The 24,567-nt window shown below is 36.1% G+C and overlaps 1 protein-coding gene across 3 annotated transcripts in view; it reads left to right on the top strand.

Annotated features, from left to right (window-relative positions):
• Positions 1-24,567, top strand: part of Nasp (Nuclear autoantigenic sperm protein) — a 218,189-nt gene that overhangs the window by 173,552 nt on the left and 20,070 nt on the right. For 2 of the 3 annotated variants that reach the window (XM_090390866.1, XM_090390867.1), the window contains 2 exons: positions 595-711; positions 20,877-20,963. In XM_090390866.1, coding sequence (XP_090246992.1) covers positions 595-711; positions 20,877-20,957 — 198 coding nt within the window. In that variant the 3' untranslated portion in view covers positions 20,958-20,963. The remainder of the gene's footprint in view (positions 1-594; positions 712-20,876; positions 20,964-24,567) is intronic. The other variant, XR_016548137.1, reaches the window with a different exon arrangement.

The raw sequence follows: 24,567 nt of genomic DNA, 5'->3' as shown, positions 1-24,567 counted from the left end.
GCATTATTTAAGTATTGTTTCAATGCTTCCCATGCGCTGTCGATATTCTTTCCATCCAGCAACTGAACTCAGTATACTCCTCAGTTGGTCATAATTATATGGTCAACTGGTTCAAATTGTAATGGGATAAGCCATAATTAAAGTCATAGTGTCTTCTATTGCTAGAGGTAGACTAGCCTTAGCTATTAAGTTTTTACCATACTTAGTCAATAAATTTTATTTTGTTCATCATTCGTGGTCTTAATCAGTATGGTCAAAAATATAAAAACGTCATCCATAAGTCACTTATTGAACCATAATACATCCCCCCCTCCCGTATTGTGTAAGTAAATAAGTAATAAAAATCAATGATTAGACAATCCTTATAAAAAAAAATATTATCACCCCACAAATGTTGTGGTGAATTGGTTGATTATTTGTATTCTTATGAAATGTCTCAATCAAAATATTGATAATGAACTATAAAAATCAAGTGGATATTAAATCCAGCATTATTTTATTAAAAAAATTGATAATTAACATTTATTTAATCTTTGCATTGTTAAGTAATCGTTAAACCATTGACGAGAAGAGTTTATTTGTATTTCTTTGAAGAGGAAATCAGAAGCTGAAGAGGGTGAGATTGACAACAGCCAAGAAATGAAGAAGCTAAAAGAAGATCAGGGAGGGACCAAAAATACACTAAATGGTGATGTACAAATTTCTCATTCAGTAAGTATGTTAGTATGAGTAATCATTTTTTGCAATATAAACTTTTCAGAGAATAAATTCTTTTGCAGATTATGTAATATTTCATTAATTCATCATTACTGTTTTTTTTTTTTGTAAATTGTACAACTTTTATATCTCCATATTTGAGCATTTCTGATTGTTATCATTTATTCTAGTTGCTTTTTTTTTTTCTACTCAAATAGTGAAATACAATTATGACTGCATTTCTCTTGGATAATCTGGCACTTTTTTGAAAGTAATTACTCTCCACATCTGTATCCTCAGTTTTTGTCACCATTGCCATTTCAGAATTCTATTAAAGTGCTTTTTTTTTTTATCCTGCTCAAAATTAAATAGTGAATAAATAAAATCGTTATCCTCTAATAGGCAGAGTTCATTTAGTCCTATCTTATTTTCGAAGATTAGAGTAGGAGGAGTCTTCACTCTCACCCATCACCAAAATCTGAGCCCATGACTGTTGATGATTGTAAAGGCATTGACTCAGAAGAATAGGAAGCAATACCATGATCTTGAGTTGTCTCTTTAATGTTGTCTCTAATACTTCAAATAATTCTACTGTTGTTTTACTGAGGTCTGATGGGGGGGTGATAACTCAAGTGCCCAGTGGTGACTCTACTTTCATGTGCCAGAGATGTTCATTTACTAGCTGAAAAATGCCTATAAAAAGTTTTTTTCAGGAACTAGAATTAGACCTATAACAGCTTGCATTCTATAGTTCTTTATAAGAACTATTGCCCAGGCAGCTAATTAGCATAACTGGCCTATTTTAAATTCGCTGTATGAACATGTATCTTATACGAGTCCAAAAGATATCACTATCAACTTTGTCAGTAATACATTTCTTGTTCTCTCTATTGCATTCTTGTATATCTTTATGTTGCAGTGATTCATATTGTATAGTGTCTTATGTCCTGAACAGAAATCCAACTGGTGCTAGTACTGGCTCGGCTCTTTTCTACAGTTTTTCTCAAAACTTTATGCTGCTGTGTTGGTCATCATCATCACCAACAAGAGCTAGCTTTTTTCTTTTCTTTTTTTTTTTTTTTTTTTTTTTCCCTCATATGCCCTCTCTAATGACTCAGATTTCTGTACTTCTTCCTACTAAACTTTGGTACTCAGTCAGAAACCTCTTGTGAGACCAGGAATTTGAAATTGAAACTGCTTACTTGTGAAAAAGTCTTATCTTCCTGTTTAGTGTTGATTCCTGTGCTAGCTCCACCTCTTTTCCATTTATACTTTGTTGATGGTGCAATATTTCAGTCTATTAAATTGGAAGTTGTTGTGGTGACTTCACTTTTTCCTTGGGGAAAAAAAAAATTATTAATTAAGAGGGAGATGTTAAATCCCGTTTTATTTTATAGCCGGGTACGAAACTCAGGTCGAAATCCATCGACATCCATAGAGTTTCAATGCCGAAAAAACTATCGGCAGAACCAAGTGTAAATAAATTATAAATTATCACTCGGATAGTACAACACCAGGGCAACTCCATGCAAAGGTGGAGCAAGCTCCGTCACTAACTTTAATATTCTCTCATAATGTATCTTTGTATTAAATATTAATACAAAGTTAGTGAGAAATGTTAAAGTTAGTGAGGGAGCTTGCTCCACCTTTGCATGGAGTTGCCCTGGTGTTGTACTATCCAAGTGATCATTTATTCTTGGGCCTACCGATAGTTTTTTTTAGATTGAAACTCTATGGATTTTGATGGATTTCGATCCGAGTTTCGTACCCGGCTATTAAAACATAAAGGGATTTACCATCCCCTTTTCTATTAAAATTTAATTTGTTCATCTTATTCTTTAATAGCATAAACACACCAGAAATGAAAATTAAATGAAATTATTTATTAAGATGATTTTATTTCACTGGATTTTCAATCAGCATGTTATTATCACAAAAAACTTTAGGCAAAGTATATTACATAGATAATTATAGATAGTATAATTCTTAGAAGTCTTGGGTTCCCTGGCTTATTTTATTTGCAGTCGTGCCCTACTACTTTCAATTGGGGTATTCCCGCACGCACGCACGATCACAGGTTCAAAGTTTTATGAAGGGTCAGTCATCATGATCAGAAACACATGTAAGGAACCAAAATATTTATTAAACTCATTATATAATGCCATACAAGTTAAAATAGTTATCAATTCTAATTTAATCTTCTACCTTTCTCTCACCCTCTCACCCTTAAAACAGTTATGCATTGACTTCAAAATGTTAGCAAATTCAATAACTCAACATATAATACATTCTTAATTACAGCTCAATTGGACATTAAGGCATTTTAGCACATTTATAATCTCTCTCGGATTAATTACGACAGAATCTCTATCTAACTGAAAGTTCTTAGAGTTCATTTCAAAAGCATAGTTATTTATATAAATCTTAGTTCTTCACTCTTTCTTCCATTACAAATTTCAAGATGCGTTCTGTTAACACTGTTAGTCAATTCTCAAAAGGGGGCTAGAACAAGTGAGAGTACTTATCTATTCTTTATCGGTTTTCTTCCATCCTTGTTTGTTTTGATTCTAGTTGTCTCAATCTTATCGCCACGTGGGTTACACGTGCTCACCTGAGTTGGGCGCTATCTCTCTGCTAAAGTTTTACGTCGATTGCTCTCTCATTGACGGCCTACGGTTGATCTTGCCGAAATCTGCTGTGGTGTCATGCCGGATTCTTTCGTAAGTCAGCCCTCAAAAATGAGAACTGAACTCCGGTGAACTCTTGGAACACACGAAGAGAAATGCAGGAACAAGAAAAAACGGGGAATTTACTTCCGTGTCGTGGGTTTTATACGCTCCCCTAGAGCACCACCTTTCTGAGTTTGAATTTCTCTTATCGTCTCACCCATTGGTCTCAGGCTGGGTGACTTCACCGATCAACATATGGGACTTCTTGTTTCCGGGAATGTATGCGTCATGATGTCTTCTTAGATGTGATGCCCACGGGTGCTTACGCTGCTCTTATAGTATTAGGGCGATCTTTGCCCTATGTTGCTGAATAATACGCATTCTTTCATTTATAATATTTCACTAATGATTTCTCTCATATCTGCCCCTTTTGCTGACTTACATTCATGCTAGACATATAGATACATTAATTTAAATTCACATAATTCACAGTTTATCATACAAGATGCTGTTACAAAAAAAACATAGTTACACTGCACTAAAAGATAAGTATGAATATACAGGGTGTTCGGGATAAATTTGACAGTTTCGTAAGGAAAAAGAAAATCTTCTTTGTATCTATTAAATTTAATGAATTGACAAAAAAACATTACAGGCAGAGTTAATTACAATACTATCAACAAGATTTACTCAAAATAACCACCATTAGCATCGATCACAGCTTCAATTCTGCTTCGGAACCTCGAACAAGCTGATGCTACAGTCTCCCTGGGAAGGGCCGCAAAAACTGTTTTAATTTTATCCATTAACTGGGCTTTTGTATTACTGGAAGTGCGATTGGTGTCTTTTTCAACTGCGCCCCATACAAAATAATCCATGGGGTTAAGGTCTGGGGAGTTTGGAGGCCAAACATTTGGACTGGTGAAGTCGTAGAAATTTTCAGACAACCATTTTTGACTTTTCCCAGAGGTGTGGCAAGGGGCCGAATCCTGCTGCCATACATACGGCCTACCATTGGCTACCCTTGTTATCCAGGGCTTGACTACAGTTAGCAACTCCACGAACAAAGCCCGAATTCCAATGCCAGGGTTCTTCAACACCTGTTCCTGCAGATTTGCGAGGAATTCTGCTGTACGAACGCAATCAGATCGTCTGCTAGGGATCTTTCTTCTTGCTACATCCTCGTAGTCACCATTGCAAGTCTCTAGTTCATGCCTGATTGTTTTTACTGTATTCAGGGAGCATTGGGCAGCAGTCGTAATATCCTTATTTTGATGGCGGGCACGAATCATCATGATACAAGTTATTCTCTTCCATGATTCAGGTGGGTTCCAGCTATCCATCCTTTCTGACATCTTGTATGTGAATGAAGAAGGGTCCAAACTTTTAAATGAAGAGAAGTGTGTGTTAATACATGTAACTTACGGAAAAATATAATTAATTATAAATATGTCAAATTTATCCCGAACACCCTGTATATATATATATATATATATATATATTTTTTTTTTTTTTTTTGTTGATTGTTAGATTCTGGAATGGTGACGTCATGTAAAATTGAAGTCGCCTATTTCAGATCTAACACTGCTTTGTGAGAACATAAAATTTTGTGATAGCTATTAATCTGCCTGACTAGTTTTGCCACAACTAGTTAGATTAATAGCTGGTAGAGGCAGGGTAATTACATGTATATAAAGAGCACAGAGCATAATTAATCTGAAATTTAAAGTAAAGTACAAACTATTATGGAAGGGGACAATGTGCAAGTTCTGAACAGTTGAATAATGGTTTGTACCATTCATTAAGTTTCATAATTACACTATGCCCATTATATATATATGTATATATAAATATACTTGTCTTGAAGCAGTTATTAGCTATCAGTCAGTGAAACTAGTCGGTTATTAATACTTGTAAAATTTAAGAATGTAATAAAATATCTCCGGGGTGCTAAAGGGTCAAAGCTGTATAACTGAGAGGAGACCTCCACATACCCTTTAAAGGAATGCAGAAAACCAACCAGGGCTTCTGACCTAATGTCCAATCCTCGCCTTCACCCTGTTGGGTATCTACCTGGATACTGAATGAATGAGGATGGGCTGGCAATTTGGGATTTAGCCGACCAAATTGTATTCTTATTGGCTTAAACCAATATACAAAATGATGGTACAACATGACAAAATTTCATGCCGGCTGGGGCGTTGTCCGGTTAAACAAGGCCCCTGTTGTTTTCACCAGGGCGAACAGCGAAAAGTCAGTTACTGGAACAAATCTGAAAGCACACCCCAACTCAACATCACCAGAGATAAAGATCGGTACTATCAACATAAGAAGCCTGAATGGCAAAGAAATGAAGCTAGCTGAGGAATTAGATAAGTACCAGATCGACATAATAGGGGTGACTGAAACAAAAAAGACAAAAATTAGTGAGATCTTTCTGAGCAATAAATACAAAATGTTATATTCAGGAAATGACAATCAAGGAAAAGAAGGAGTAGCCATAGTATTCAACACAAAATACGAGGCTCATCTTCTTGAATGGCAGGCAATGTCGGGTAGAGTGATGTGGGCAAATATCAGAATGGGAGAACTGGACAATGAGACTTATTTGTGCCTATGGTCCCACAGAGGGTTTTACTAAGGTAGAAGTGGAGGAATGTTTTGAGGCTCTAGAGAAATCTCCTGACGCAATGAAAAAGGAAAAGTTGAACCTTGTTGGGGATCTAAATAGCAGATTATGAAGTGATTGTCAGACATACAAAAATGTTTTGCAAAAATTTGGAGAAAAGAGCAAAGCTAATAATAATGGCAAATATCTGTTGGATTTCTGCTCAGGACATAGATTGGTTATTACTAGCACCATGTTCCAACATATAAATGTGCACAAATTCAATGTAGAGAAGAGGCAAGGAATAAGAAAATTCTCACTGACTATGTTATTGTTGATAATGAAGTTTTCTCTCTGGTGCAGGACACCAGAGTGTACAGAGGATTTGAAATTGGAAGTGATCACTATTTAGATTTTGAGCAGGATAAAATTGAATTTCATATTGAAAAGAATAAGTAAGAAAATGTAAGAAAATTTTAAAGAGAATAATAAAAGTTGAGCAGCTCTCAGATGTGAACTGCAGACTAAAATACACAAATATTATTGAAGAAAAAAATGAAAGAGTTTGAGAACAGGAACCAAACCTTGGAGATTGAGTGGCAAGCCTTGAAAAAAACACTGATTGATTCAGCCAGAGAGGCATGTGGTGAGGTTGTCTGCAAGGATAGAAAAATCAGAACTCCATGGTGGACACAGGAGGTTAAAGAGGCAGTGAAGGAAAAGAAGAAAGCATATCAAAACTTCCTGCAAATAAGTCAGCTTGTGCTCTGAGAGAATACAGAGACAAATGTAAAAAAGCTAAACACTGTGTAAAACTAGCTAAACAAAAGTCATGGAAGGACTTTGGCAAGAACATAGAAAATAAATACCAAGAAGGTGGTAAGATATTCTAGAGGTTGTTGAAGAAACTTAGAAATGTAGGAAATGCTGTAAAAGGAGTTAGAGATGATAAAGGTGACATGCAAACAGGAGGAAGAGATATCCTTGAAGTATGGAGTAATTACTTTGAAAAATTGCTAAATGAAACAAGCATACAGTCAGATGTATGCCTGCAGTATTACCTGCAGGCATACATCTGACTGTATGCCTGCAGGTAAAAAAACACTCTGCAGGCATACAGTCAGGAATACATATCCATACTTGAAGTCAAGGCTTGAAATGTGGAAAGGTAGCAGGAGTAGATGATATTCGACCAGAAATGCTGAAGTATGGTGGTATAAAAGTCTTACAGTGGCTGCACTGCATAGTTCAGAAAGCCTGGACAGAGGGACGAATTCCTGATGATTGGAGTAAAGCTCTCATAGTACCCATATATAAAAAGGGAAATAAATCTGAATGTGAGAATTCCAGAGGTATTTCCTTACTAAGTGTTCCATGCAAGATTTATGCAAGTATACTTGAGAAACGGTTGAGAAGAATTGTGGGAGAGAAGCTTTTTGAAGAACAAGCTGGATTCAGGGGCCAAATAAAGGTTGCGAGGATCAGATTTTCACTTTATGACAAATAGTTGGGAAATCATGGGAATATAACAAAGATCTGTATTTAAGTTTTGTCGATCTGGATATGGCATACGACAATGTGCCAGGAGAGAAGCTATTCAATACACTACAGTTATATGGTGTCAATGGGGCATTATATCATTAGTCTTTATTTGAGTTGCAAGTCAGCAGTTAGAATTGAAGGAACTACAGGAAGATGGTTTAATGTTAAATCTGATGTGAGACAAGGATGTACATTATCCCTTCTGTTATTCATTATCTATATGGATCACATTATGAAGGAAAGTGGTATTAAACATGATATCAGAATTTGAGATGTTAATGTAAACTGTTTGCTTTATGTGGACGATGTTATACTTCTGAATAAATCCGCTACAAGTTTGCAAGATTCCCTGACCAAATTGAATAGCTGTTGTAATAGATATGGTATGAAGGTCAGCAATAAGAAGACAAAGACAATGAAAATAGGTAGAATCGTTGAAAATGTCAACTGTGTTGTGAATGGGGAACCTGTGGAACAAGTAAAACATTTCAACTACTTAGGCACGATTTTTGGTGAAGATGGTAAATTAAATATGGAAATAGACAGCAGAATCAACAAAGCTGGTATTGTAGGAAGTCAATTGAATAAATTCATATGGAATAAGAGAGAAATTAGTCAAAACACTAAATTAGCTGTATACAAGACTGTGTTCAAACCAGTTTTAACTTATGGATCTGAGAGCTGGGTCAGAAGTAAAACACTCTACCAAAGACTAGAGACCACAGATATGAGAGTCCTGAGAAAGATTAGAGGCGTGAACAGATGCCATCAATGGCAATATCATATTAAAAATGAGGATATTAGGAAAGAACTTGACATTGTCAGCATCCAAGAATGTGTTAACAGAGCTAATTTCTGGTGGTATGGTCACTTGAACAGAATGGGCGAGGAAAGATTAGCAAAACAAGTGCCAGGTTGGCAGGAAAACGATCTGGAGGAAGACCAAGATATAGGTGGATTGATACGGTAAAAAGTGCCTTAGACGATAGAAATATAAGATCTGATAATGTTGGAATCTTGAAAGTAACAGACTTTGGAGGAAAATTGTAGATAGGAAGTTAATAATGGTGTAAATTTTTCATGTAGTACTATCGTATCCTGTACACCCCCCCTTGAGGGTACATGTTGGGAATTTAATGATGATAAAAATCTCCATTTTTTAAAAAAATAAATTAATCAGTAAATTTAAAGTTCACTAAAACTTAGAACTTGGAATGTCAGAACCCCATACGAAGCAGGTTAGCTAAGAAATGCTATTCAGGAAATGAAAAGACTTGAAATTGAGATTTTAGGAACGATTGAAGTTAGGTAGCCAGGATCGTGCAAAACTCAAGTTAATGACATGACAATGTACCGCTCTGCAAGTAGTGAAAACAACCATCAAAATCGAGTTGGAATAATATAGAGTACTTATTATTATGTGACACCTCCATGGAGTCCAAAGACTCATCGAGGGAGAGTATTAAACAAAGATGCCAATGTCACTGTTGAGCTTCATTCTCTACCCAGATAGGATGATGTTATTAAAACTAAAAGGTCAACCACTAGATATTAATCTTATACAGGTCTATGCCCCTATTGCTGACAAGAGTGATACCGAGATCGAAGAATTTTATGACCAATTAATAGAACTAATGAAAAACACAAAAAAACATATTAACATCATCATGAGCGATTTCAATGCTAAAGTTGGGAAAGGTAGAGGTGGAGATATAGTTGGTGAACATGGACTGGGAACAAGAAATGAGAGAGGAGACTGTGTTTGTGACTGCTAACAGTCACAAACACATGGTTTACGCTACCATCCCGAAGGCTATATTATTATTATTATTATTATTATTATTATTATTATTATCATCTGAGACCTCCAGGGAGTCAAGGACTCATCGAGGGACGCTGTAAATTATCAAACCCAGCTATCATACCTACCCTTGAATTCATTCACATTGGATGCACTCACTACCCGTAAGGGCAAATTATTCCACTCACTCACTGCTTTCTGGGAGAAAAACCTAGCTCTTAACCCTTTCTTGACTGAGAACAACCTTAACTTCCATGAATGCCCTGTGTTCTCTCCCCGCCTTCCATATAATGAAAAGTTTCATCAATTGAAATGCTATAACACCCATTCAAAAGTTTATAGACCCCTATAAACTCATATATATCATCCCTCTTTCTCCAGTTAACCGGAGTCTGTAATCCACATACTCGCAATCTGTCCTCATAATCTAAATCCCATAATCCGGATATAATCTTTGTAACTCTTCTTTGCACGCTTTCCACATCTTCTTTATCCCCTTGGAACCCAGGAGACCAAATCTGTGCACAGTAATCCAGGTGTGGTCTTATCAAAGCCTTATAAAGAGGCAAAATTACTTCTTTATCCTTACATGTCAAGGTTCGCTTCAGCATACCAATTATCCTCTGAGTTGTATTTGCAACTTTTGCTATGTGACCGTTGAACTTTAAATTCTTATCCATCAATACACCAAGCTCCCTTGCTCTTCAGTTTCTTGTAGCATAACCCTGCTAATACAATATGCTGCTGGAACTCTAATCATGCCAAAATGCATAACTTTACACTTACTAACATTAAACTGACAGTCATTTTCGTTAGCCCAGATTTCCAGGCTATTTAAATCATTTTGTAATTTCTGAATATCAGTAGCATCAGCAAACAATTGCAAATCTGATGATAGACCCTGCTTGATGTCATTAATGTATAGATTGAATAATAATGGCCCAAGGACTGAACCCTGAGGTACACCACTGGTTACCTTAAATCTGGCAGATTTACACCCACAGTATACCACTTTTTGATATCTGTCTTTCAACCATCCCCTGATCCAAGTCAATAGATTATGTTTTAGTCCCATATTCTCCAGTTTACACAACAGCCTATCGTGTGGTATCCTATCAAATGCCTTAGAAAAATCCAACATTATCATAGTGTATCCATTCCCTTTATCCAACTCAGCCGTAACATTGTTATAAAATATGAGCAAATTGCTAAAACATGACCTTCCTTTAGTAAACCCATGCTGTTCCCTGCATAGTATAGAATGCTTGTCTACCCATTTCTGTATGCGATTTCTTTCCAACTTCTCTAAAATCTTCACTACTGCCCCAGAGAAACTAATAAGTCGGTAGCTAGACACAGTTTTTGCACCACCTTATGCAATATATCATACATTTCTTCCATTCCTGTGGTATCATTCCTGAGCTGAGACTCAAGTTATACAGATGTGTGAAAGGCCTAGCCAATTCAGCTGAACATTCCTTTAACAAACGAGCAGATATTCCATCTGTCCCTAATTGACATATTCTTATCCAGGTTATGCAAGAGCTCTTCAACCTCATTTTCATGAACTCTTAACTCTCGACCTAACATAGCAGTAGCACCATGCACCTTGCTACATACACCTGGTTGATATATCTTAGCAAAGTGAGCACTCGTTAACTGAACAATCTTAGCTTCCGACACTCGTGTACCATCTGCATTCAGTAAAGTTATTCTTCCACATTCGTTCTTTCTTTTGCTTGAGACATAATGATAAACTTCTTTTGGATTGCCTTTAACTTGCATGGCCAATTTCTTTTCATACTCCGTTTTAGCTTTTCTCACAATACTCGTTACTTTTCTGGCCTGAGCTTTATATATTTCATAACTCCTCTCACTGTTATTCTCACGATATTCTTTCCACATCAACTTCTTCTTGTGGATCTCTAGCTTAATAAAGCTGCACATCCATCTCACTCCCAACCTATTTATTCTTTGAACACTAGGGATACATTCAGATACTGTCTCATTCAAGCACTTTTTCAAAGATTCCCATGCATTGCTGACATTTTTTCCATTCAGTAACTGATACCATGGGACCAAAGATAGTATTCTTCTAAGTTGATCATAATTTCCAGCTTTGTAATTCAGCATGTAGCCTGATTTAATCGGAGCTTCAATACAAGTAGATACTTCCCAAGAAAGAACAGCATGATCACTCTCAACAATTGGTGGTAAAATAGCCATATTCTTAACAGAGATCCCTTCTGATGCTATGAGCAAATCCAACACTCTTTGACCTCAAGTTCCTTCTTTCACATGCTGCTTGAGAAAGTTATCTCGCAACAATTCAATAAATTCCTGTTCTTTCTGATCATGAGATTTCTCTTCTACCCAACAATGTTTGGAAAATTAAAGTCACCCATAATGATCATTCGCTTGGTACCCATAAGGCTAAATTGGCGATGCATTTCTTCGTCCCCTACAACTGAGCTGCCAGGTCTGTAGCAACACCCCACCATATATTTCATTCTGTTAACCTCCACTTCACACCAAATACTCAAACTCATCGCTACATGGAACATTGTTAGCCTCATTATTATTTTCTTGTATTTCTACCTTAACTGGACTTAAGTCATCTGATATCATTAGTAGCACTCCTCCTCTCCTATCTCTTCTGTCATTCCTAAAAATAGTATATCCGTTACACGCGATCCCACTTACCATATCTAATTCTGATAGCCAGGTTTCACTAATGCCAACAATCTTAGGCCACATCGTATTCAATAAAGCAACAAACTCAACCCCTTTGTTTCCAATGCTCCTAGCATTTGTGTATAGACATAATAAATTACGACCTGGCCTATTCTTATAATTAGCTACGCAATGTATTTGGTCTCGTTCTAGAATTTTCTCTTTTCCCTCCCCAGACATACTTAAAAGGTCCAAACCCAAAGCATATTTTTTCACTCCTTCGCCACATACATAACCATCTTCAAAGGCATTCATATCTTTATCTCGTTTGTATACCATAGTTAAACTTTCACACATATTTTTCTCATTCCTCCCTTGATGTTCTAGTTTCCCTGACTCTCTGCATTAAGTCTCATACCAAGAAGTAATTTTTCCAGGCCTCTGATGCCAAATAAATTCAAGTGCAGGCCATCATTCTTATACAAATCTTTTCTGCCATCAAACACACCCCACACATCTAAAAACTCACATCCATATCTTCTACATAGCCTGCACGTGAAATCATTTGCTATCATCGCCCTCCTTCTTAACTCAGTACTATCATATCTAGGTAGTAATCCTACAATTTTTACTCTTTAACATTTCTTTCTCGCTTCTTGAAACAGACCTTTCATATCCTCTCTCATGCTGTTTGTCACCAATAATAAAATTAGTTTAATCCTATATCCAAGTGTGAGTAAACAAAGTTTGCGCCTGAAAGTATCTTCAGGACTGGGGTAAGGTGGTACAACACTAGGGCAACTCGTTGCAAAGGTGGAGCAAGATACCAACACTCCTATCTCAGTATCTCCTATAATGTAAAACACATCTCCTTGCGGATATGTCTAATGTTATGCATTAAGGGAATAGCCACTACCCAGACTAGTTTCGACTTTTATTGAGGTCTCTTCAGTGGGAGCCAGGCCCAAGTGGAAATACCAGGCAGAAGCATTAGCAGGTCATCTCTACCTATAGGAGTTGCCAAATGGTGTGCCACCCTTTTTTGATAAATTACTCTGGATTTAGAGAAAGATGTTGAAAGTTTATTTTTCACTTGGTTAGAGTATAATAAAATTAGTTTAATCCTTTATCCAAGTGTGAGTAAACAAAGTTTGCGCCTGAAAGTATCTTCAGGACTGGGATATGGTGGTACAACACCTTTTTCATCATCAAAAAGCTGTTTGTCACCACTTAAATTATTAGTACCTACCAGCACTACCATTTCTTTTACATTGCGTTTTTGGTTTTCAATTACGTTTGTCATATTTTTAATTTTCGCTCCCGGGAACTAGAACTGGTGATATACTTAGCGAACACCACAAGATAATAAATACAAATATAGTCAGAAACCAAATTGATTACTTGGTAATTAATCAACGATTTCGACGTTCCATAAAGAGCACAAAAACCTATTCTAGTGCAGATATTGCTTCTGATCATAATCTACTGGTGACAGTATTAAAAATTAGACTGAAAGCTATATTTCAGAAACATCAACAAGAAAGGTTTAATTCAGGAAAGTTAAAAAACCCAGAGATAAGAAACAAATTGGGTCAAGATCTGAATCAAGAGATAGCACTTATCAAGAATGATGACGTCATGAGGGTTGATGAATCATGGGACAAATTAAAATCTGTCTTCATAGAGGAAATGTACCAATACCTTGTGTCCTGATAGAGCAGTGAAAAGAAAGATTGGATAACTAACGAAATTCTTTCTCTCATGGATCAACGCAGATTATATAAAAATCACAGTCCAACAAAATATTATTATTATTATTATTCCAGGCAAATCCAAGGAGTCGACAGACTCATCAAGGGAGGCCCTAACATCATGTCAAGAACAACTATTCGACATTCACACAGTATCTATCATACCTCGCATTGAACTCATTCACGGTCATAGCACCCACAACAGACTCTGGCAGCTTATTCCACTCATTCACCACTCTCCAAGTAAAAAAAACTAGCTTTAACACCCCTGCTAACCACATTCTTGCCCAGCTTCTATATATGGCCCCTAGTCCTCCCACCATTAGTCCTATACTCAAAAAATATCTTCTGGATTAATCTTATAGAAACCCTTCAGTAATTTGAATATCTCAATCATATCATCCCTTTTCCGCCTATCGACCAATTTTTGCAACCCACAAATCTTCGTGTTCTTATAAGGTTCATTCCACAGACTTGCTGTCATCTTGGTCACTCGTCTCTGGATCCTCTCCACCTCCTACCCATCAAGAAGAAACCCTGGTGCCCATATCTGGGCACAGTAGTCTAGATGGGGTCTCATCAAGGCTTGATACAGAGGAATACTCCAGGAGATTCATCAGTCTCCTGGAGTACGGTTCCACCAATGTGATATACTGCTGCTAATCTTTTCACCCCAAAATGGATAACTTTACACTTTGCCACATTAAATTGACATCCATTTTCCCTAGCCCAGTCCTCCAAACTATCCAAATCATCCTGCAAAATTTGAAAAGTAGTGATCCAAGAACAGAACTCTGTGGCACACCACTAGTCACAAGCCGTCTTTTGGACTCAACTCCTGAATAAACCACTCTCTCGTATCTCTCCATCAACCACCATCTTATCCATCTCACCAACCCTATATCCACCCCCATCTGCTCCAGTTTACTGATTAGAGTTCCATGTGGTATCCTGTCAAAGGCCTTGGCAAGGTCCAGTAGAATCACTGTAAACCCATTATCCTTATCTAGTTCAGCTGTCACTGTGTTAGAAAACGTGAGCAAGTTACTGAGGCATGATCTACCTTTCACAAAACCATGTTGTCCCCCATACAATATCCCATTTTCATCTATCCAATCCTGTATTCTTTTCTTGACTAATTTCTCCAAGACCTTGACAACGATTCCTGATATGCTAATTGGTCAGTAATTTACAACAGCAGTCTTGGAACCTCCTTTATGCAGTGGAACTATTTTCCCCTCTTTCCATCCCCCTTCAAATTAAACAAAATGGTACATGGTACTGACAATTCTTTAGCTGCTTCACGTACGACACGAGCTGGTATACCATCCAATCCCACAGATGTATTGACATTGAGGTTTTGCAATAGACTACTCACCTCCACTTCATTCACCACAATTCCCATATAATCTATTGGTTCATTCATTTCTGCAATGTCACCACCTGGATGATATATTCTTGCAAAGTGCTCGTTCAGTAACTCAACTATATCAACTGATTCAGTTACCTCCCTACCATCGGCATTCTTTAAAATCATTCTGCCATATACATTTTTCTTTTACTTGCAACATATTGAAAAAACTGTTTAGGATTCTCTTTAGCCTGCATGGCCAATGTTCTTTCGTAATCCTTTTTTGCTTTTCTTACCACACTCGTTACCCTTCTGGCCTGCACTTTATACCATTCATGTGCCTGCTGGCCACCTTTCTCCTTAAATTCCCTCCATGGTTGTTTCTTTTTTTGCAGCTCAAGCTTAATGGTGTTATTCATCCATTTAACCCCCACTTGATTTATTATTCGCACTCTAGGTATACAGTCAGCCATTACTTCATTCAAACACTTCTTAATTCCTCCCATGCACTATCAACTTCTAGTCCTTGCAGTTGTACATGCCATGGCACTGAACCAATCAAACTCCTAAGCTTGTCATACTTACCAGACTGATAATTTCACATGTACTCTGTCTTAATTGTAAATTCCACACTTTTAGCCACCTCCCAAGTCAAGACCCTATGATCACTCTTATTAATAGGTGGCAATGTGGTCATATTCGTTACAGCCAAATTCTCAGATGCAATTACTAGGTCAAGCACTCTCTGACCCTTAGTATTCTCCATTACATGCTGTCACAGATAGTTATTCCTTAATAACTGCATAAAATCCAATTCCTTCCTCCTGTGTGTCCTCTCCTCACTCCAATCAATGCTACCATAGTTGAAATCTCCCATAATAATTACCCTCCTTCCACTCATTTCTTATATTTGCTTGTGCATACTATCTCCACCATCTTTTCCATCACCTGGTCTATAGCAGCACCCAATTGTATATTTTGTTCTGCTAGCCACAATCTCACCATATAAAGAGGTTCAAAAAATTAAGGCAAGATCAAAGAAACAAAAGAAATCTGGATGAATGAAAAATATAGAGAAATTGAAATTCTACAAGAAATGCTTTTCTTGTAGAATTTCAATTCTACATTCATCCAGAAAGTTTTAATCTACACAAAAGTTGAAAGAGACCTCGGGTATATTTAAGAAAAAACAACTGTGTTCTTTGAAACAAAAAGGGAGAAATAATATCCGAAAAAGATGACAAAATACAAGAATCGGTGAAATATGTAGAATAACTCTTTTCTGATAACAGACAGAACCCAGAAAATACTTATGAACAGATGGACGGTCCATGCATTCTAAGATCAGAGGTAGAATGTGTGCTGAACTCAGCTAAAAATGGTAAAGCCTTAGGCCCTGATAGAATACCAGCAGAAATAGTAAAGTTATTAGAAGGTGACAACATTGCTATATTAGTAAAGTCATTTAATAAGGTCTACGATGCAGGCATATTCCCACAGGACTGGTTACTGTTGACCTTCATCATGTTACCTAAAAAAGCAAATGTGAAAACTTGAAATGACTACAGAATGATCAGCCTAATAAGTCATGTTCTCAAAATGTTCCTGAAAATAATTCAAAAAAGATTATACAGAAAACGTGAAGACACCATCAGTGATACCCAGTTCGGCTTTAGAAACAGTTTGGGAACAAGAGAGGCTCTTTTCTGCTCTCAAATCTTATTCCAAAAATGTATTGATCAAAACAAGGAAATATTCATTTGCTTCATTGACTTTGAGAAAGCATTTGACAAATCCAACACTAAAATCATTGAATTATTAAAAAGAAGAATTGGATTTGATGATAAAGACATCAGGTTAATCAAAAACTTATATTGGAACCAAAAGGCATCTGTTCAAGTTGATGACATTATTACAGGCCCCATTAACATCAAATGAGGAGTAAGGCAAGGATGTGTACTGTCACCTCTTCTTTTTAACATATACTCAGAAGCCATATTTCAAAAAATCTTAAAAAGAAGAGAGGAAGGGATTAATGTAAATGGTGAAATCATCAGTAATATCCAATATGTTGATGACACAGCTGACACCTGGCTGACAATATTCAAGATCTTCAAAATCTTCTGGAACTAGTGAATGAAGAGAGTGAAAAAATGGGATTAAAAATAAATATCACCAAAACTAAATTCATGGTCATAAGCAAGAAACCAATTCTTAATTCATCACTTTCTTTAAATGGGAAACGAATAGAAAGAGTGACAAAGTTTAAATATCTCCGATGCTGGTTAAATGAAGAATGCAATCCAGAAATGGAAATAAAAGTCAGAATTGAAATGGCAAGAAAAAATTTTCTCCTGATGAAATCAACACTTTGTAACCACAGCTTAAACTTAGAGCTTGGAGTACGCATGGTTAAATGCTATGTATTATTATTATTGTTCCGGGCAACTCCAAGGAGTCGACAGACTCATCGAGGGAGGTCCTAACATCATGTCAAGAACAACTATTCGACCTTCACACAGTATCTATCATACCTTACCTTGAACTCATTCACGGTCGTAGCACCCACAACAGATTCTGGAAGCTTATTCCACTCATTCACTACTCTCCAAGTAAAAAACCTAGCTCTAACACCCTTGTCAACCACGCTCTTGCCCAGCTTCCATTCATGGCCCCTGGTCCTCCCACCAACAGTCATATTTTCAAAAATATCTTCTGGATCAATCTTATAGAAACCCTTCAGTAATTTGAATGTCTCAATCATATCACCCCTCCTTCACCTATCGACCAATTTCTGCAACCCACAAATCTTCAACCTATTCTCATAAGGTTCATTCCACAGACCTGCTATCATCTTGGTCACTCGTCTCTGGATCCTCTCCACTTCCTCCCCCATCATGAAGAACATCTGGTGCCCATAACTGGGCACAGTAGTCCAGATGGGGTCTTATCAAGGCTCGATACAGGGGAACAACAACTTGTTTGTCTCTGCATGTTAAAGTATTTTTCAGAAGCCAAGTGATTTGGTGAGCTGTTTTAGTCACTTTTGCAATATGCCCCCTAAACTTCAATTCCCTATCCACCAACACTCCCAAATCCCTGGCCTCATCAATCTCCTGGAGTACGGTTCCACCAATGCGATATACTGCTGCTATTCTTTTCACCCCAAAGTGCATAACCTTACACTTTGGCACATTAAATTGACATCCATTTTTCCTAGCCCAGTCCTCCAAACTATCCAAATCATCCTGTAAAATTTTGACATCCTGTGCACTTATAATTGCTCTACCCAACTTTGCATCATCAGCAAACAAGTGAACACTTCCTCTCAAATCCTTTCCTATATCATTGATGAACAAATTGAAAAGCAGTGGTCCAAGAACAGAGCCCTGTGGCACTCCACTAGTCACAAGCCGTCTTTTAGACTCCACTCCTGAATAAACCACTCTCTGGTATCTCCTTCAACCACCCTCCTATCCATCACACCAACCCTATATCTATCCCCATCTGCTCCAGTTTACTGATTAGGGGTTCTATGTGGTATCCTATCAAAAGCCTTGGCAAGGTCCAGTAGTATTACTGTAAACCCATTACCCCTATCCAGTTCAGCCGTCACTGTGTTATAAAACGTGAGCAAGTTACTGAGGTATGATCTACCCTTCACAAAACCATGTTGTCCCCCATACAATATCCCATTTTCATCTATCCAATTCTGTATTCTTTTCTTGACTAATTTCTCTAAGACCTTGACAATGATTCCTGATATGCTAATCGGTCGGTAATGTACAACAGCAGTCTTGGAACCACCTTTATGCAGTGGAACTATTTTCCCCTCTTTCCACCCCTTCGGGACTAACCCAGACCCGAGACTCAAACAAAATGGTCAAGGGTACTGACAATTCTTTAGCTGCTTCTCGTACAACACGAGCTGGTATACCATCCAATCCCACAGATGTATTGACATTGAGGTTATGCAATAGACTACTCACCTCCACTTCATTCACCACAATTCCCGTATAATCTACTGGTACATTCGTTTCTGCAATGTCACCACCTGGATGATATATTCTTGCAAAGTGCTCACTCAGTAACTCAACTATATCAACTGATTCAGTTACCTCCCTACCATCGGCATTCTTTAAAATCATTCTGCCATGTACATTTTTCCTTTTACTTGCTACATATCTAAAAAACTGCATGGCCAATGTTCTTTCGTAATCCTTTTTTGCTTTTCTTACCACACTTGTTACCCTTCTGGGCTGCGCTTTATACCGTTCGTGTGCCTGCCGGTCACCTTTCTCCTTAAATTCCCTCCATAGTTGTTTCTCTTTATGCAGCTCAAGCTTAATAGTGTTATTCATCCATTTAACCCCTAGTTGATTTATTATTCGGACTCTAGGTATACAATCAGCCATTGCTTCATGCAAACACTTCTTAACTACCTCCCATGCACTATCGACTTCTAGTCCTTGCAGTTGTACATGCCATGGCACTGAACCAATCAAACTCCTATGTATGGTCTATACTTCTGTATGGTGCAGAAAATTGGACCTTGAAGACAACATCAATAATAAAACTTGAAGCCTTTGAGATGTGGTCATACAGACGAATGTTAAAAATCTCATGGAGAGCAAAAACGTCCAATCAGGAAGTACTGGAACAAATGGAGAAATCACATGAACTTTTACCATAAAAAGAAAGAAAACTGCATATCTTGGTCACCTGCTTTGTAATGAAAAATATAAAATACTTCAATTGCTTATAAAGGGGAAGATAAATGGAAGAGGAGGACAAGGAAGACGTAGAAAATCTTGTGTGGCAGACATCAGACAGTGGACTGGCATGAGCTCTGAGGGACTGTGTTTAGAGTGACTGAGGATCGCTCAAAATTTGCCAAGGTGGTCACTGACCTCCGATAGCAGACGGCATTCAAAGAAGAAGAAGTAAATTTAAATAACAACATTAATTAGTGATAATAGCATATGAATAGCAGAAATGAATAAAATTTAGTATGAGATATATAAAATGAGAAAGGATATTTCTCTGAAAGTTAATCTTATTAAAAGAAGAACCTGAATTTGAATCTAGTCTATGATGTAAACCTTTATCAGGTGTTTTCAATCAAATGGCGAAGTAGCCAGTCTCATACAGAGGTGTAGGATTTTTTATTTTTTTTATATCCTGGAAACTTGTTTTATGTACTACCCTGTAAAGGGTCTCACAGCTGTTGTATCATCATACACTAACTGATTAAAAGAAAGAGAATATTCTCATTTATGTACAGTTTTAAAGGAAATATGCATCTTTATTTTTATGTGTATTTGTTCTTTTCTGAATGTTGACAAATATATGTTTGTATTATAGCTTTTGTTAATGACCTTTTTGAAATGTAATTGGGAGCGGGGGGGCACTAGTGCATATATTTTCACTGCTATTATGAATAAACTTATTTTATAACATATAAATATGCATTAGCCTGGTGGTTGGTTTAAAAATGATAGCTGAAATTCTGCAAAGGATATTAATAAGTGATGACACAATACTTTTGAGCTTCATTTGCTATTTGAAGAAACCTAAATAACAGACAATGGAATTTAATTGTTAGGTTTTTCAGCTGCATTAGAAAAACTATCATGTACAGGGAAAAAATACTTGAAAGAATTAAATGGGATAAACTAGTTGAAAGAGAGTGAGTTTGTAAACAGTTGGCATACTTTGAAAACTAATGTTTTATTTATAGTTTGCGATTAGCAGTTAGAAAATTAACTAGGTTGTTTGCATTTAGATAGTGGAAGATAGGAAGATTTCATCAGAAGTAAATGACTGTGGGCAAAGAGAGTCAGAAAAGAGTTTGGATGTTTCTTGAAGCAAAGTGGGTTTATTTTTATTTTTTAAAGAAAAATTATTGTTAATGTTTAAATAATTCAGAGAATCTGAATTCATAATGTTCCTAGTTATTTAATATTAAGTTAAAAAACAGAACTATTTTGGCTGTGAGCAGGCACTAAAAGCAATATAATTAAATAAGATTTATTAAATTAGGAAGGATTATTAATTTAGCATATCCATATACATTTTTTGTAGATGTAGAAATGCTGAACATAAAGGAACTGACATCTGAGCAAAGAAATACATATTAGATAACTGAAAACTTGAATAAAACAAATATAGATATTTCTTGTTATATGTGATTTCAGTATATAAGAACTATCGTTGTTTCCATTCTCTGTGCTCAGTGTCCATTTTGTGTTCCTACTGCCTTATTTGTCTGTGTGGTATTGTCTTTATTTTAAAATAACTTCTGTGCCTACTATCAGGCACAGAAATTATTGTTGGAAGTTCTGAATTTGATTTGATAAAGGTGAATGTAGCATTGACATTCAAAGGACCACAGGACTGAGTGCTTCTACAGTGAGAAAACAAATTTATGAAAATGCTGATATGATTTGGAATAGCATTCAGTCGTCCATGAATCTCAGCATGACCAGTGTAAGGAAATCTCGATTTCATGCATTTGACAAAATGGAAAAGATGCTGGCTATATATGGATCGAGCATTAAAACCAGCAGAATCTGCCTTTGTCTTGGGGTGGGCAACAGACACCTTTTTGCTGCCAGTTGTGGGTGGTTTAACTGATATGTAAGATTCACTTTGTGTTCCACGTTGATATGACTAGCAAGTTTGCAGCTGCAGATCACTTTGCCACTGAAGTTTTTCATGATCTCTTTAAAGTAAAGATAGCAGAAGGAGGTTACAATCAGAAGTTTAAACTGCAAGTCAGGTTTCTACAGAGATATTCTTGAAAAAAAAGCAAGCAGCCTTCAACATCCTATGAGCTTTCAACTTCAGCATGCCAGCTAAAGATGTGATTAAGATATGGTTACACTGTATTAGTTATGAAAATAAAGAAATACTTTAATATTTAATATGTATAAAACAAAAGAACTATTTTATTTACTACTTGTATGCCTTAATATTCGGGGAAAATATATGCATTTTCTATTAAATTAATCTTGAAAAATTGGAATCTATCTCATTTGGGAATGCAATTTCTATTATCCTATATTATAAGTTTCCCATCTTTTACATAGCAGTTCTCGAGAATGCAACCCCTACATATGAGAGTTCCCTGTAATGGAAAAAAATGAATTAAGCAAACTATGAATTTAAAAGAAAGAATAAAGGAACGAAAAAACCTGTTATACACAGCAAACCAACAACATGACAGGTATTGGCCATTCCATTTAAAATGTCATCAGATGAAATTGCAGAAAACCGTGAGCTTGCTGCATGGTTTTATTGAAATGTTATATTAAGATTTAGTTTGTTTGAGAATAACAGGAAGTAATTTATTTTGTTGAATTGCCATGGGGATGGGGTACACTAAATAGGGAATTTTTGTGTTTGTGGAATTGTTGGTAATTCTTTTGCTGTGTATGTGTTTGTTTGTTCCTTCTATTCTTTATTTTCAGTTTTAAATAGTTTGCGTTATTCATTCTTTCATTATTCATTTTTATTCACGTTTTTTGGCTATCTGATACATATGTCTACTCTCAGCTGTGATCAAGTCTTGTATCAAATTTTATACCATCTTTACTTTCAAAAGTGCACTCAAGTATGTCAAATTAACACTTCTAATTTAATATATCTCATTCGATTATATCACTTTTAGCCTAGTTGTGATAAAGGAGCTGCTCTATTTCTAAAATATCTTTGTTTTTTAACTTAATATTCAGTATGTATGTTTTGGTGCTTGTTATCATGCTTTTACTGGTTTTATCCTGTTACTTTAAGCTTACGGTATTTTACTGCATGATTTTCAATAATAATGCACTGGAAATGTTTTAATACAGTCTGCTCTCAATATATCAAACTTATTAGGACCTAAAAAAAAAGTTTGTCATACTGAAAGTTAACGGTAATACTCACTTATTTTAACAATATTAACAACAATAAATGAACTATTTTACAAAAAGATGTTTTATTAACTTGCTTATATTTCTAATTTTCAAATAATTGTCAACACCTAAGCTTTTCTTGTTGGGTTACAATATTCACTATATATTTAAAAAAAAAGGGGGGGGGAAGGAATTTTTCAGAAGAAAATATATTTTGTTCTTCCTCAGAATATGTGCTCTTAAAAGTATCAGAGCAGTGTAGCTGTGTATTTTTGTGCCTCTCCCATCCTTGCAGACAAAGTTTCATTTAGTTCTGAATGCACTGAGTCTTGGTCTTGTTTGCTTCCTGTCTATTGCATTATGGAGGTTTTGCAACATGATGCTTATGTCATTATTGGCATTAGATTTTTTTTTTTTTTTTTTCCTTAGATTTCATTATTATTACATTTCTTGGCCAAGTGGTTAGTGTATATGCTTTCCAACTAACAGGCTGTAATTTCAAATCCTATCGTAGGCTTAGGTGTTTTGTGATTATCTTTAGGTGGGAGATGAATTTCATTGCCCACTGAGACCATCTCTCTTCTTATTGGAGGGGTCAAGTGTCTTGAAAAAGTTACATGTTTGGTTTCTAGAGCAAGTTTTCTGGTCTATATAAAAATGAATTAAAAAAATCTTAACAATTAATAAAAATAGGGAAAGAAATCCTGTTCTTAGCTTGCCCCTGGTATTTATTTACTATACATTTACCAACTGTAGAGAAAGCAGCTGTTAACATATTTTCTGTAACTGAAAGAGGATGTTAGGACAAATGTGTTTAGTTAGCCACTGCATTTGGCACTACAATAAAACTGCTTCTGGTGTTATGCGTGTGGGAGGGGACATTTCTTTCCATTACTTTGGGTCCTTTCATTTGTCTCTAATTATACTAATTGTTGCTAGATATAGTACATACATGGCAAATTTCTCTGTACTGTGTATTTAGTGATACAATAAAATTACTTCACAGACCAAATCTAAACCGTAATGATATTCTTGCTATTCCTAAAGTATGGGAAATTATTACAAAATTGTGTTAAATAATTTCTTTATATATGTTATTATTTTTTATTTTTTCAGTTATATTTTAATTTAATTCTATAACACGCTACAGCACACATATTGGGATTCCATTGTAATCATGCTCACTAACTGTATATTATTCGTAGTATTGTTTGAATTAACTGTACTGACGATGTCCTAAGATACTTAGGATGAAATATTTACTTATTAGAACTTATTACTATAGTTATTACATGTGTTTGTTTAGTCATGAATTCTCCACAGATTTCATCATCATCAAATTCCTGCCATATACCCACAAGGAGTGTACAGGATATGATAGTACTACATGAGAAAATTATCATTTCTAACTTCCTATCTACAATTTTCCTCCAAATCAGTCTGTTACTTGTCAAGACTCCAACATTATCATATCTTATATTTCTATCGTCTAAGGCACTTTGTACCATATCAATCCACCTATATCTTGGTCTTCCTCTGGGTCGTTTTCCTGCCAACCTGGCAGAGAACACTTGTTTT

The sequence above is a fragment of the Typopeltis vanoorti genome, chromosome 3 (genome assembly GCF_054136105.1).
Source record: "Typopeltis vanoorti isolate ZY-2024b chromosome 3, IOZ_Tvanoo_1.0, whole genome shotgun sequence".
NCBI lineage: Eukaryota > Metazoa > Arthropoda > Arachnida > Uropygi > Thelyphonidae > Typopeltis > Typopeltis vanoorti.
This window is presented reverse-complemented; position numbering and strand designations above follow the sequence as displayed.